At 41.1% G+C, this 16,456-nt stretch overlaps 1 protein-coding gene across 9 annotated transcripts in view; it reads left to right on the forward strand.

Moving 5' to 3' along the window:
* CRLF1 (cytokine receptor like factor 1) overlaps nucleotides 1-16,456 on the forward strand; it is a 128,076-nt gene that overhangs the window by 6,852 nt on the left and 104,768 nt on the right. For 3 of the 9 annotated variants that reach the window (XM_056574635.1, XM_056574654.1, XM_056574617.1), the window contains exon 2: nucleotides 12,815-12,953. Coding sequence is in view for 4 of the 9 variants with exons in the window: in XM_056574579.1 (XP_056430554.1) it covers nucleotides 14,400-14,454 (55 nt within the window). In the remaining 5 variants the exon portion in view is untranslated. Of the gene's footprint in view, nucleotides 1-12,814; nucleotides 12,954-13,365; nucleotides 13,546-14,125; nucleotides 14,455-16,456 lie in introns of those variants that run through there. The other 6 variants (XM_056574607.1, XM_056574589.1, XM_056574625.1 and 3 more) reach the window with 5 other exon arrangements.

Here is a 16,456-nt window from a genome sequence, read left to right on the forward strand (position 1 = left end):
TTTTCACAACATTTTCAAACTCACTAATTTTCAGGGACCAGTTCAGGTTTGAAGTGGATTTGAAGTGTCTTCATATTAGAAATACTCCAAAGATGACCCCATTATAAAAACTGCACCCCCAAAGTATTCAAAATGACATTCAGTCAGCGTTTTAACCCTTTAGGTGCTTCACAGGAATAGCAGCAAAGTGAAGGAGAAAATTCACAATCTTCATTTTTTACACTCGCATGTTCTTGTAGACCCAATTTTTGAATTTTTACAAGGGGTAAAAGGAGAAAATGTATACTTATATTTGTAGCCCAATTTCTCTCGAGTAAGCACATACCTCATATGTCTATGTAAATTGTTCGGAAGGTGCAGTAGACGGCTCAGAAGCGAAGGAGCGACAAGGGGATTTTGGAGAGTACGTTTTTCTGAAATGGTTTTTGGGGGGCATGTTGCATTTAGGAAGCCCCTATGGTGCCAGAACAGCAAAAAAAAACACACATGCCATACTATTTTGGAAACTAGACCCCTTGAGGAACGTAACAAGGAATTAAGTGAGCCTTAATACCCCACAGGTGTTTCACGACTTTTGCATATGTAAAAAAAAATTTATTTTTTCACTAAAATGTGTGTTTCCCCCCAAATTTCAAATTTTTGCAAGGGTTAATAGCAGAAAATACTCCCAAAATTTGTAACCCCATCTCTTCTGAGTATGGAAATACCCCATATGTGGACGTCAAGTGCTCTGCTGGCGCACTACAATGCTCAGAAGAGAAGGCGCGCCATTGAGCTTTTGGGAAAAAATTTTTTGGAATGGAAGTCAGGGGCCATGTGCGTTTACAAAGCCCCCTGTGGTGCCAGAACAGTGGACCCCCACATGTGACCCTATTTTGGAAACTACACCCCTCACAGAATTTAATAAGGGGTGCAGTGAGTATTTACACCCCACTGGCGTTTGACAGATCTTTGGAACAGTGGGCTGTGCAAATGAAAAACATTTTTTTTTCATTTTCACGGACCACTGTTCCAAAAATCTGTCAGACACCTGTGGGGCGTAAATGCTCACTGTACCCCTTATTACATTACGTGAGGGGGGTAGTTTCCAAAATGGGATCACATGTGGGTATTTATTTTTTTGCGTTTATGTCAGAACCGCTGTAAAATCAGCCACCCCTGTGCAAAGCACCAATTTAGGCCTCAAATGTACATGGTGCGCTCTCACTCCTGAACCTTGTTGTGCGCCCGCAGAGCATTTTATGCCCACATATGGGGTATTTCTGTTCTCAGGAGAAATTGCGTTACAAATTTTGGGGGTCTTTTTTTCCTTTTAACGCTTGTGAAAATAAAAAGTAAAGGGCATGTTAGTGTAAAAATGTTTATTTTTTTACACTAACAAGCTGGTGTAGCCCCAACTTTTCCTTTTCATAAGGGGTAAAAGGAGAAAAAGCCCCCCAAAATTTGTAGTGCAATTTTCTCCCGAGTACGGAGATACCCCATATGTGGCCCTAAACTGTTTCCTTGAAATACGACAGGGCTCCGAAGTGAGAGAGCTCCATGCGCATTTGAGGACTAAATTAGGGATTGCATAGGGGTAGACATAGGGGTATTCTACACCAGTGGTTCCCAAACAGGGTGCATCCAGCTGTTGCTAAATTCCCAGCATGCCTGGACAGTCAGTGGCTGTCCGGAAATGCTGGGAGTTGTTGTTTTGCAACAGCTGGAGGCTCGGTTTTGGAAACACTGCCATACAATACGGTTTTCATTTTTATTGGGGGGGGGGGGGGGGGGGGGACAGTGTAAGGGGTGTATATGTAGTGTTTTACTCTTTATTATGTGTTAGTGTAGTGTAGTGTTTTTAGGGTACATTCGCACTGACGTGTTACGGTGAGTTTCTCGCTAGGAGTTTGAGCTGCGGCAAAAAATTTGCCGTAGCCCAAATTTGCCGTAGCCCAAACTTGAAGCAAGAAACTTACTGTAAACCTGTCTGTGTGAATGTACCCTGTACGTTCACATGGGGGGGGGGGGGGGCAAACCTCCAGCTGTTTCAAAACTACAACTCCCAGCATGTACAGACAGACCGTGCATGCTGGGAGTTGTACTTTTGCAACAGCTGGAGACACACTGGTTGGAAAACCTTAAGTTAGGTTCTGTTACCTAACTCAGTATTTTCTAACCAGTGTGCCTCCAGCTGTTGCAAAACTACAACTCCCAGCATGTACTGATCGCCGAAGGGCATGCTGGGAGATGAAGTTATGCAATAGCTGGAGGTACGCAACTACAACTCCCAGCATGCCGAGACAGCTGATTGCTGTTTGGACATGCTGGGATTTGCAGTTTTGCAACATCTGGAGGGCTACAGTTTTAGAGAACACTGCAAAGTGATCTCCAAACTGTGGTCCTCCAGCTGTTGCAAAACTACAATTCCCAGCATGCCCTGACAGCAAACAGTTGTGTGGGCATGCTAGGAGTTGTAGTTTTGCAAGATCTGGAGGGCTACAGTTTACTGACCACTATATAGTGGTCTCGAACTGTAGCCCTCCAGCTGTTGCAAAACTACATATCCCAGCATGCCCAAACAGCTGTCTGGGCATGCTGGGAGTTGTAGTTTTGCAACATCTGAAGGGCTACAGTTAGAGACCACTGTATAATGGTATCAAACTGTAGCCTCCAGATGTTGCTAGGCAACTCACCGTCTTCTGTCGGATCCAGCCGCACGTCATCGCCGCCCGCCGATCTCCGTCGCCCGCAGCCTCCGTCGCCCACCCGGATCGGTAAGTGGATCTTCGGTGCGGGTCCCCGTCGTTTCCCCGTCCTGCCCCACCTATTGTGGGAGGGCAGGACGGGGAAAACGAAAGTAAACCCCCCTGCCCCCGATCTACTATTGGTGGTCGCGTCTAGACCTCACTCCTATTGCTTCAGGGGGATCCTGGTTGTCTTAGACACCCGCGATCCCCCTTACATTCCAGGTCACCGGGTCACTATAGACCCGTAATGACCCGGAATTGCGCAAATCGCAAGTGTGAATTCACTTGCGATTTGCCGCGATCGCCGACATGGGGGGGTCTAATGACCCCCCTGGGCATTTGCACGGGATGCCTGCTGAATGATTTCAGCAGGCATCCCGCTCCAATCCCCGCCGGCACACGGCGGGGACCAGAACGGCCCATGACGTAAATGTACGTCCTTGGTCCTTAAGACCCAGGGTGTCGGGACGTACCGTTACGTCATGGGTCCTGTAGGGGTTAAAGGGGTATTCCAGGAATTTTCTTTATTTGACTATGCTACAGGGGCTGTAAAGTTAGTGTAGTTCATAATATAGTGTCCGTACCTGTGTGTGACGGTTTTCTCACAATTCTTCTGTGATTTTCACCCCAATTTTAATTTTTAACAGCATACAAAATTAGTGTTGTCTCAGATTTTTCCCAGGTTGCAATGCGGCCGAGACCTGACTCACTAGTCAGCTGATGACAGGGAGCCTGTCTGTTTCAATGGGTGGAGCGATGTCTTGACACCGGCTGCAATCCACTTGTATAAGCTAAAGAAGTGGGCGGCTGGCCCGCTGCACTGGTCCCCTGCCTTCTGTGATGTGAAGTTATCATGACATCACAGATTCGCATATATGCCGTTGAGAGCGGTGATTGGCAGGGTAGCGGAGAAGTGTGGCCATGCCTCTATATAAGTAACACCAGGAGCAATCTGTTTATTATTACAGGTACTACAACTCCCAGCATGGGACAGTCTGTTCCATGGTGGGAGTAGTAGTACAGAAGTACCTAAAAAAAATAAAAATAAAAAAAGGTTAAAAAAAGTCAAAAATACACACACTTTATTAAACACATAATTAAAATGCATTACTAATAAAAAGTTTCACAAAATTAATTATAAAAAATTGATTATATTTACAATTAAATGGCCCCTTTCTACATTTTTATTATTGCCGCCCACATAAATTGGTCCCTGTTGAAAAATGAAGAAACATTTTGTTCAAAAAAATGTAAATTTCGTTAAATACAATTTTTTCCATCCATTCCATTCCAAAACTTGCCGGTTAGCTCAATGGGCTGCTCGGGAAAGCTGCCGTGAAATCACAGCGTCCCGAACAGCTGAGTGGACAGTGGGAGGCTTCTTACCTTGATTCCCGCCGCCCAATCGTCGCTCTGCTGCTCCATGCCTGAGATCCAGGCTGGAGTATCAGAGCACCTATAACACTGATCAATGCCATGCTATGACATATCATTGATCAGTGTATGCAATCAATGTACTGCATGTTATAGTCCCCTATAACATTGCAAAAAAAAAAAAGTGTACAAAAATTGTTAATAAATATGATTTAACTCCTTCTCCCTAATAAAAGTTTGAATCACTCCCCTTTTCCCATATACAAAAAAAAATGTAAATAAAAATAAACATATGGGGTATTGCCACGTGCATAAATGTCCGAACTATAAAAATATATTGTTAATTAAATTGCACAGCCAATGGCGTACACGTAAAAAAATTCAAAAGTCCAAAGTAGTGGTCACTATGTATACCCTAAAAGAGTATAAAAAGCGATCAAAAAGTCCCATCAAAACAAAAATGGTACTGATAAAAACTTTAGATCATGGCGCAAAAAATTAGCCCTCATACTTCCCTGTACATGAAAAAAAAGTTACCGTATTTTTCGCCGTATAAGACGCACTTTTTCTTCCCCAAAACTGGGGGGAAAAGTCGGTGCGTCTTATACGGCGAATACACCCCTATCGCGGCGGTCCCTGCGGCCATCAACGGCCGGAACCCGTGGCTAATACATGACATCACCGATCGCGGTGATGCCCTGTATTAACCCTTCAGATGCGGCAATCAAAGCTGACCGCCGCGTCTGAAGGGGAAAGTGACACTAACCCGGCTGTTCAGCCGGGCTGTTCGGGCCCGCCGCGATTTCCCCGCGGCGGTCCCGAACAGCCCGACTGAATAGCTGGGTTAGTGCTTACAGGACACCGGGAGGGACCTTACCTGCCTCCTCGGTGTCTTCTCCGTTCAGGGATCCCCTATATGGCCGGCGCTCTCCTTCCTCGTCATCACGTGCGTAACGACGTGATGGCGGCGACGGAGAGCGAGGATACCCGGCCGGCAGCAGAGACGTTCCGGAGCGACGGGGACACTGCAACAGCGATGGAGCAACATCCAGGGCAGCGGTGACGGGTCCGGAGCGGCGGGGACACGTGAGTATTACCTCCTATGCAGTGGTCTTCAATCTGCGGACCTCCAGATGTTGCAACACCTGGAGGTCCGCAGGTTGAAGACCACTATTGGGTTCAAAATCTTTATTTTTTTTTATTTTGCACCTATAAATTGGGTGCGTCTTATACGCCGGTGCGTCCTATAGGACGAAAAATACGGTATAGGGGTCAGAAGATGGCAATTTTACACATACTAATTTTGACATGTAGTGATAATTTTTTTAAAGCAGTAAAATAAAATAAAACCTATATAAATTAGGTATCCTTGCAAACATATGGACCTACAGAATAAAGATAAGGTGCCATTTTTACCGAATAGTGCATTGCATTGAATCGGAAGCCCCCAAAAGTTACAAAATGGCGTTTTTTTTTTCCAATTTAGCTCCATTTCTGGTTTCGCCATAAATTTTGTGGTGAAATGATTGATATCATTAAAAAGCACAATTGGTGGAGCAAAAAATAAGTCCTCATATGCGTCTATAGGTGCAAAATTTAAAGCGTTATGATTTTTAGAAGGTGATGAGGAAAAAAAGGAAAAACTTTTGCATGAAAATGGAAAAAATGGAAAAACCCTAAGGGGTTAAAAAAAATGGCAACAAGAATTGTGTCTCATAACCCTAGAAAAAAGTGTGGGTTCCAAGCAAATAAATCCTTATCAATATCTTTATTATGTCGGTCAATGTGATTAAAACGGAACCCAATTTATATAGTTTTTCTATTATTGTACTTTTTTGCAAACTTTTTTTTTTAACAAAATTGGTATGTAACTTTTTTATTTTTCCATACACAGGCCTGTATGAGGGCTCATTTCTTTGCGGCGTGATCTGTAGTTTTTAATCGATACCATTTTTGTTTTGATGGCACTTTTTAATTGCTTTTAAAGATTTTTTTTCTGATATATGATATGATTATAATCACGCCACTAATCGTGCAGAATTATAAACATTATATTTTAATAGTTTGGTCAATTACCCATGTGGTGATACTAAATATTTTTTATTTATTTTTTGTAAAGTAGTAAAATAAAAGTCGTATTTTATTATAGTATTTAAATTTTTTAATTTTTTTATTTTTTTATTTTTACCCTTTGTTTTTAATTTTACCCTTTATTTTAATGATTGCATATGAAATAAATGCAATAATTCGATTAGATTAGATGCTTATGGCATAGTATTACACAGTGAGATTGGTGATCCCCTGATACAGCCTGGCTAAGCGATCGGCGGCAGGAGGTAGGTGAGGGGTCATCCACCTCCATTTTAGATAATCGAACCCCTGCCATCGCGTTGTAAGGGTATGATTAGCTCCACTGAGCTGCCAGCAACTTTTAGTTTCACTTTAGATGCTGTGATCAGCATTGATCGGGACATCTGAAGTGTTAAAGGGATACTCCGGTGCAAAACTTTTATTTTTTAAATCAACCGGTGCCAGAAAGTTAAACAGATTTGTAAATTACTTCTATTAAATTTTTTTTTTAAATCCTTGTAGTACTTATTAGCTGCTGAATACTACAGAGGAAATTCTTTTCTTTTTGGAACACAGAGCTCACTGCTGACATCATGACCACAGTGCTCTCTGCTGACATCTCATTTTATGGACTGTCCAGAGTAGAAGAAAATCTCCATAGCAAACATATTTTGCTCTGGACAGTTCCTAAAATGGACAGAGATGTCAGCAGAGAGCACTGTGGTCATGATGTCAGCAGAGAGCTCTGTGTTCCAAAAAGAAAAGAATTTCCTCTGTAGTATTCAGCAGCTAATAGGTACAAATCTGTTTAACTTTCTGGCACCAGTTGATTAAAAAAATAAAGTTTTCCACCGGAGTACCCCTTTAATGACGGGCAGCAGGATTACCACTACTGATAGTAGCTGACACTCACTTCTCCGAAGTTAGTGCCGCTCATTGCCCTGCTTCCGTACTCCACTACTCCTTCAGTCCAGGGTGAATACCTACTACTATGGGCCATTACAATAGAACCCTGAACCACAGGAGCAGTGGAGCCCTAAGGCTGATGTGGAAGTTACCATCCCGGCCCGTGCTCCAGTATCCAGGCCTGGTGTCCTCCTACAGCTGTGCTGCTCTGCATTGCTCCCCTGGGCATAACAGCACAATGTCACTGACACCAAGGACATACGTGGCATGTCCACTACCATTATCTCAGACCGGCAGCCACTGCTCCCACTGCGATCGTCCTTCATCCTTCTGAGATGGATTGTGGCTTTCTCCTGTGCTCCGCATCTCTGCACTATATGGTTGGTAAGTGCCTACTGGAGAAAAAATGTGACACTCCTGCATCCCAAAATATTTTTTCAGGATACACTGACAGCTGTCCCAAAACTGTAACTTTCCCAGTTAAACCGGGATGTCTGGTCACCCTGATGGTACATCTACTGTATACAACTGTAGCAAGTATTCACAGGAAAGTAAAACAGTGGTCGCTGTGGCAAAAGCCACACAACAACCCATAGGTAGGTATTCAATGTTATACTAATGGTAATATTAGTATAACATCTTGCAGGTAGGAACACCAGTAGGTATATATTGTATGTGTGCGCGCGCTAATCTACACTCAAACACACATAACATACAACTGCAGTAAGCATGCACAGTTAGGTATAACAGTATAACAGTGGTCAGTGTGGGAATAGCAGCATAATCACCCACAGGCCAGCATGGTAATACATAGTATCATAACATCCATGAATAGTAAAATGTAGCAAGTATGAAAAGAGCAGCATAGCAGAGAGAGGCTGAAGTAGGAGGATGCCATAATGGTATACCTTTAAGCCAAAGGACAGACACCACTCTATTCCTGTGTATAGGGCACTCCAGCAGGAAATTCAGCAAACTCTATCTCCTACATGACACACACTGTTTTATGGGGAGCAGCAATGCCTGAGGATCATAAGCTAACTAAATAGGAAACAAGCATGCTGATAACTATTAACATTTCATAAGGTTGAAAAAAGATCAGAGTCCATCAAGTTCAACCTATATCCCCAATGAGTCCCTACTGAGTTGATCCAAAGGAAGGCAAAAACCTCCCTGACTCCAAATATGGCAGTCAGAATAGATCCCTGGATCAACCTTCTGTCCCATTATTCTGTCCCATATTCTATGTCTGAGGATAGCAGTGTTGGATATTTTCTCTGTCTTTGGAACTGTGTTGTAGAGTTGTGTAATATCTTCCACTTGCATAGCTCCTGTACACTGTGACCACCCCCGAATCCCAACACCAATTTATAACATTTTTATTTCTCCATTCCTTCTACCCACTCCTCTATCTCCTACTGCTGTCCCCTTTCCCTACCTCAAAACCTTCCTTTGCAAATGTTCTTAACCATCTCACAAAATGTTCTTAACCATCAGATTATCCTACTCACCAACTAGATCTTATTCTGCTTCTCTTTAAAGGGGTACTCCAGTGGAAAACATTTTTTCTGGTGACAGAAAGTTATACAGATTTGTACATTACTTCTATTTAAAAATCTTAACCCTTCTATTTCTTATCAGCTGCTGTATACTACAGAGGAAGTTCTTTTCTTTTTGAATTTCCATTCTGTCTGACCACAGTGCTCTCTGCTGACACCTCTGTCCATGTCAGGAACTGTCCAGAGTAGAAGCAAATCCCCATTGCAAACCTATTCTGCTCTGGACAGTTCCTGACAGGGACAGAGGTGTCAGCAGAGAGCCATGTGGTCAGACAGAAAATAAATTAAAAAGAAAAGAACTTCCTGTGGAGCATACAGCAGCTCATAAGTACTGGAAGGGTTAAGATTTTTAAATAGAAGTAATTTACAAATCTGTTTAACTTTATGACCCTCTTGTCACCAACCATCTTCCCTATGCCAATCCATTCACTAGCTACCAGTTGACAACATGAGGAGGAAAAGGTTGGGGTTATGTACTGAATGGGAAACACTGTGGATGACTAACATGAAAAGGAGTTTTAGTTTAATGACAGAAACCAGTTTTAGGCAGTTGCTACCAAGGCAAATAAAATCATGGGGTGCATCAAAAGGGGCATAGATGTCCACGACAAGGAAATAATTCTACTGCTGTACAATTCACTAGTCAGATCACACATAGAATACTGTGTACAGTACTGGTCACCAGTGTTCAAGAAGGATATAGTTGAACTGGAGTAATAAGGGAATCGGAGGACTATAGTAGCCAAAAAAGATTATTGACATTGTTTTTTTTTTCGGTATGAGGGATGGCCTAATAACTATGTATTAATAGATCAGGGGGTAGTACAAACCTTTCTTCCATGATCTATTTATATCTAGGACTAGAGTACTAGAGTAGAAAAAGTTCAAACACCAGCACAGAAACGGGTTCTTTACTGTAAGAGCAGTGAGAGTATGGAACTCTCTGCCAGAGGAAGTGGTCATGGTAAACTCAATAAGAGACCAGACTGCATTTCTAGAAAGAAATAATATTACGTGTTATGCAAAAATAGAGAAACATAGCCGCACATCCACAGCTTGTATTTTGATCTACTTACTTCTCAGCATAATTTCAAAAACTAACAGGTTGTTAGTATACATTTTGATCAAAAAGTACAAGCCCACTCACCACGTCAAGACCTAGTCAGAGTGGGTCCCTAACCTAACACTGGCATAGCGCCCGGCAGCAACCACCGCCTCCGCGACTTGTTATAGTCACTAGAATCGGGAGATGTGATATTATACCAGGTACTTGACCCCTAAATTTTTTTTTTTTTTAACACTATAGGGTACCTGGCAAAACCCTAAATGGTCATAACTTGAACTGGATGAACACGTGTCTTTTTTCATCCTTATTTTTCATCCTTATCTTTTGGATGTCTTTCTTTAGCCACAAACTACTATGTCACTATGTAACCATGACATACAAGGCCATCCACATCTGCTGCTCTCCCTTCGTCTGCACCTCACACAACTGTCTCCAAGATTTCTCCTGTGCTTCTCCCATACACTGAAACTCGCTACCTACCCTCACCCATCTGTCTCTCACCCACCACCTAGACCTTCAAAAGAAACCTGCAAATTCACCTCTTTAGGAAAGCCTACAACCTACAATAATTGTCTCTATAAGATAAAAAAGGCAGAGCTTCCCATGGGACAGTATATCTAATAAGGCAGGAGATGCACTGACAGGTTTTAAGTGTAGGTACTCACCTGGGTTAGTTGTGAAGAATTCACAACTACTTGAAGCGTATAGGTGGATAGTGGTGCTGCTCTTCCGGTGTCAGCGTGGATCGGACTCCAGCCGATGGAAATGGTAGAAGGGAAGACAGGAAAAAGCCGGGTATAAAGCGCAAACCACTCCAGACATCTCTTCAAAGGTAATATAACTTTATTACAGCCACATACAACGCGTTTCGAGGCGCATGCCACTTCTTCAGGTAACAGGCTTATCTTTAAGCCTGTTACCTGAAGAAGAGGCATGCGCCTCGAAACGCGTTGTATGTGGCTGTAATAAAGTTATATTACCTTTGAAGAGACGTCTGGAGTGGTTTGCGCTTTATAACCGGCTTTTTCCTGTCTTCCCTTCTACTACAACCTACAATAATCCTGCTACCATTGTATTGTCCTATGAACAGCTGCTTCCCTAACTGCTCACAGATGACCTGCTGTCTCCCTCACCTACTGTTTCCCTCTGTAGATTGTAGGCCCTTGGAGGCAGGGCCCTCTCTCCATCTATATCAATCTGCCATTTACTGTTTGATGTTCATTGTACGTGCATTTATGTAATGATGTGTATTTTAACCCCTTATAATATGTATAGCGGTCTGGAACTAATTTTGTTCCCCTTATTCCCTTTTTCATAATCAAGATTTGGATTTTTACCTCAGGTTAATGTCTGGCATACTTTTTTTTTTTTCATTTTAAGGAAGCTGTCTCATGGTGATGGTCCATGTCATAACCCTATGTCAGGTGCATACGTTTTATTATTGCCTGAACTACCTTGACTCTTATGTTTGTACATGTCCTACTCTGTGGGGTTGCTGGCAGTTTCCTTCTGACAAAAAAAGAGACAAGGAGAGATTAGGAATAATAAAATACTAGAAGTGTATTTGGAAGCCTTGCTGGGTGACTGGAGCAGAGAGTAGGAGAGAGAGATAAGAGCCAGATGCATTACCACTACCTTGCATCCACTGTTGGAACAAACTGAGAATAAAACACTGTGCTTTGCATAGAGTAGTCTGTTCTGCCATTGCTGTAAACATTTAAAGAAAGTGAGTAGAATATTCCATAACTGCAAAGTCTCATCTGCACCTCCTTTGTCACCCCATATTTCCCTCCAAGCAGAATAACATATTTACCCTATTAGGCCTGTACTTCCCAAACCTTACAGGATGCTGCCATCTTTGCAATAGGTGTAGTTTCGGGATAACAACAAGGGAGGTCTTGCAGTCTCTCCCTCTCTCACAACTGGTTTTAGTGAGACAAACTTAGCTTCTTGATTTGGGGATATGATTTTTGGATGCACCCAGTGTGAGAGGAAAGAGGGCCTCCCTCCAGTAGTTACCTAAGGAGAAAAGCTATTGGTTGGTTGAATAGGCCACAAGGCTGTGGCCAGGCCTGTTTGCTGGAGCTGGAGGCAAAACAGGGTCCTGGACCTGGAGCCATGCCTCTGTTGGAGCAACTGAAACCAGATGGCTGTCCTTCCTGTATGGGGATAACAAGACACTCTGGAGGAGGAGTGATAATAGTTGGAGTTTACCCTGCAGGCCCTCTGAAAAAAGGAACCTGGCCCTGAAGCCTGGGTGACAAGAACTGCTTTGTGGTTTCTTCAGAAGAGTGTCTTCGTCATCATGAAAAGGCCTTCCACTGGGGAGTACATCACCAGAAAATCCGCACAGTGAATACATGCTGGAGAACCTGCAGAATCTGGAGAATGGAGAGAATGTGGAATGGGTGCAGGTACAATGGGTATTTGTGCCTGTCTTTGCAATCCAAACTGGTCCCCATGTTGACAGCTCAATGATGATGGGGAACAGCATCAGAAAAATGGTGAAGGGGAGCTATAAGATATGTAAGATGTGGAAGCACCCTCCCTGTTTACTAGTTATGTTAAAGTCTTGTGTTCATATTGTGTTTCACTGTTTATGAATGTTCTTGTGTTCACTGCCGGTTGTTGGCATGATACCCAGAAGAGTTCAGCCCTGGCTGAACTGGCATTATGCAGAACTAGCTCAGAAACCCTACACTCTGGTGGTGCTGGAAAGGTTATGCACTACCCAATCAGTGAGGGCATCATAGGGCAGGGGCTCAAGCCCCCTTTTGAGTCTATGTGTGCACGTCCCTGGGTAGGGCCCATATGTGAGGTGGTATTAAGTGGCAGGTAGAATATTTTGGATTGCAACCATATGTCATTGAATTCTGAGTGTATAGTATCAGGGAAGTGCATTCCTGACTTCTCCTATAGCATGAATACAGGTGAAATAAAGTTTTGGAATGGCAATAGCTTCTGTTCTTTTAAATGGGTTTTCTGAGACCAAATGTTAAGTACCCCTCTCTCTACACATGTAAAATGCACTTGTGTTGTCATTTAGCTGCCATTTGAAATGATATAGTATGAAAATAAATATGATTAATTAGAATTATTTTTAATTGCAGGTCACACTATCACCACATGTTGTGCTCCATGCATGCCGCCTTGATCTAGCCAGTGGACTAGATCGTTAATTTTGCATCCTGGGAAATGTAGTTTTTCAATGACATGCTGAAACAAATACCTGAAACAATGGTGGTGAAGGTAAGAAAATCTCTTCAATGATATGTAGAGCAATAAAATACCTAAAACATTAGTGACCTGTAGGACCTATAGACTGTATCAAGAAATATAGTTATTTATATAATTTTGTAACCCTGATTTCAATGCTGTCTATTGCCATGCTCTCCTCTTTCTAAATTATTGGGATTTTACCATTTAGTTGCCTAACTGCATTTTTCCCTGAATAGTCGGATGAGAAGGAAATTCATAAAAAAAAAGGGGTGGGAATTCACATCAGTTTTTTTTTTTATTAAAGTTCCCACCTATTTGACTATTCAGGGAAATGTGCAGTCAACCTAATAGTAAAATCACAATATCTCAGAAACAGGAAAGAGGGCACCCAATATGCTATAAAGTGATATAACTAACTGCATTGTTTTTTTTTACTGCCCAGTGCCCACAAGTCTTCTGTTTTCCGCTGCTCAAGTGCAGATGCTTCTGTGGTTCCCCAAAAGCCTTTGTTACATGTCAGCAGTAATGACGTGATGATGGCAGAAATTACAATATGTGACAACGCAGGCTGGTATCTCATCTCTGCTGGCATGAGGTGCATAAGTTGTGGGGAATTTAACTGGTGCGTTATGTGTCTTTTTTTATTTTGTTACTTATTCTTTTGCCAAGATCCCTTTAATAATGCAAAAAATTATTTATACTGCATTTTAAAAATTTGTGTTATCTTTGGGGCAAACATTCCTTTATTCAGACATGCCTGGCAAATGTTACCCTAGAAAGAGATATTACTACACAAATGAGACATCAGTGCTGTCTGAATATGGGACATAATACATTTTGTTTTTATCTTAGCTTTAAAAAAAAAAAAAAAAAAAAAAAGCTGCTGATATCTGTTCTGGCACTCTAATGCCATCACCAGTCTGATATTTTCATGACGACACAAATAAAACGTTGGCAGGAAAAGTGATGTTGTAAGTGACCTCATTTAACGACTCAGACAATTCCTGGTCGTGACTCACATCTGAAGGTTTTTACGAAGCTTGAGTGAAAAGGAAAAAAAAAAATAAGGAAATGTCAGCAGACGTAAGGAGTAAAAAGAGGGGGGGATGACAAAAAGGGGGCAGCGGAGGAATAGCAGAGAATGTCTTCTCCAGCTCTGTAGGGCTTGGTAATTTTGGCAACCCATGTGGGCGGGGAGATGAATGGGGCTACAGGCATATTTAGCTTGTCAGTTCTCAGTTGCTCAGACTTGCAAAAGGGTTTTCCTTAACCTGCAAGCTGTCTGTTCCCTTTACACATGCTTCACTTATTTCTCCAACTCATATAGAAAAATCTATTTTACAATAAAAGCCCATAGACAAGCAACTTCCTTACAGCAATACATACCAGCGAGAAAAAAAATATTCGTCTGAAATTTACAAGATTCAAAGTGGAATTTTTTTTAAGTGCTCAAGTGGATTTAAAAAGCCTTGAAATATGATCACCTTAGTGCTCCTATGGATATGCATGTTAATTGTGAACTCCTTGACGCGTAAGTAGTATACTTTGTTATTGATAATGCATGCACAGGTTTATGGGCAACTTGAAAGCAATGATTCTCTAGAACTGTGTGTAGCTGTACTATATGCCAAGATTATTTACACTATGTAATCATACATAACTATATAATCATACATGTGTCATGGATATGGGAATTTTAATTGGACTAGTTGATAAATTATACAATCGATATAATAGGAGAATTCTATAATTAATTATAATTCCTGGATAGTCTGCACTGTAAGATATACATATACATATTTATGTGTAATCTATAGCTATTCATATTTAGTGTGTAGTTATTATATGTTATTAATATATAGATGAACATGTGTGTATACATCTGTTAAACATATTTGTATATATATTTTAAATAAATATATATATATATATATATATATATATATATATGGGTGTATAAATAGATAGTATTTGACAATTATTTGTATTTTAAAAGATTCATAAAAAAAGTGTTTTGTTCGGTATAAATGCTGTAGAAATAAATAAGGTTAATATACTGACATTCCCCCATCATAAAAAAGAGATAGAGATGAAAGCACCGGATACAAGAATGTAAATTTAAACAGTAGTGGTACAGCTTTCAGCTGCAAAGTAAAGCCTATAACATATGAAGAGACTGCAGTTGTGGAACAGACCCTGTTAAATTGAAAAGGTACGTACACATAAATCGTTCAGCTTAAGGATTGGCAGTGTTTCCGCTGTGCCTTTAAAACTCATGCTAGAATTATTGTTTTAAAGGATAGTAAAAATATACAAAGCTAGGAAACACAAGATCACGTGTGCCAACTTACCCTAGTGCTAAGATCTGTGTACAATAATGCGTCTCCAAATGACATCTATATGCACTGTGGATGCAATGGCTGAGGTTCAGGCAGGAAGACTAAAGTGGTGTTCTGTGAATTCCTGATTTGACTTGCTTGAAGAAAGGCAGAAAATGTAATCTTTTTAGAGGTTCTTAAGTGGTCAAGCTTTGCATGTGTTGCCTGCAGGAATATTTGAATTGAAAATCACATAGGGAATGGTATAAAGCAGCAGCTGGACACACATGATAGGATGCTAGATGAGCTGCTCAGGAATCTGGTACCTATTCTCTGTATAATGCTAAAAACCCTTAACATGGATACGTTCCTCAGGCCTCTAGTATACTATTGCCATCTATCTTTATCTGAAGTCATTTTTGGGGCTGAATTTTATATTGCACGGTCCACATTAAACGTTAACATTTACATCAGAGCCTACGTGTAGGTTAGATCGAGATACATCCACCTTTATGCTAATGCCTATTTCCAAGAGTGAAGTTTGTGCAGCACACGGGTTACGGTATAGCTTTCTAATTTGGTAATGTAATCTTGTATTTGGATGAGGGATGCAATGATTTGGACTCTAACACATACTCCTTCAGTTATTTCATGAAAGTATCTTATTAGATCTCCACGCAGCTTTTACCTGCACAAAAAATCCTTGAAATACATGTGTTGCTATGCTCATGTGTGGCGTATGCAGATACTGGACTCGATTCTGCGAATAGTCAAAAATGTAATAAATCAGTAATAGGTGAGCATCTTGCAACAGTGCATACATCTGCTTGGTTTGTCTTTAAGAAACACTCATGCCTGGCAGAGTTATCATATTGTTACCATTAACACGTCAGACCTAGAGGTCTGGTATGGTGCTAAAATATGTAAGATATTTACAAGAAAAGGAATAGCAGTATCTTTTCAACATTATGCCCCGTAATGCCCAGTAAGATATTTGATATGTGTAGATAAAGTTAAAGTAGATTAATATCTATAAATCTATATCTATCTATATCTGCTGGAAAAATATGCGAAGTTGAATGTGGACTTTTACCATAGAATATGCAGTAAATACACTAGCCATATTTTCACTGAAAATTCAGTTTTATTATTTGTAACAGCATCGCAACAATATAAGAAGTGCATTGTTTAGTAAAAACCAATCCATAGACTGCT

Source organism: Hyla sarda, chromosome 1, assembly GCF_029499605.1.
Source record: "Hyla sarda isolate aHylSar1 chromosome 1, aHylSar1.hap1, whole genome shotgun sequence".
Taxonomy (NCBI): domain Eukaryota; kingdom Metazoa; phylum Chordata; class Amphibia; order Anura; family Hylidae; genus Hyla; species Hyla sarda.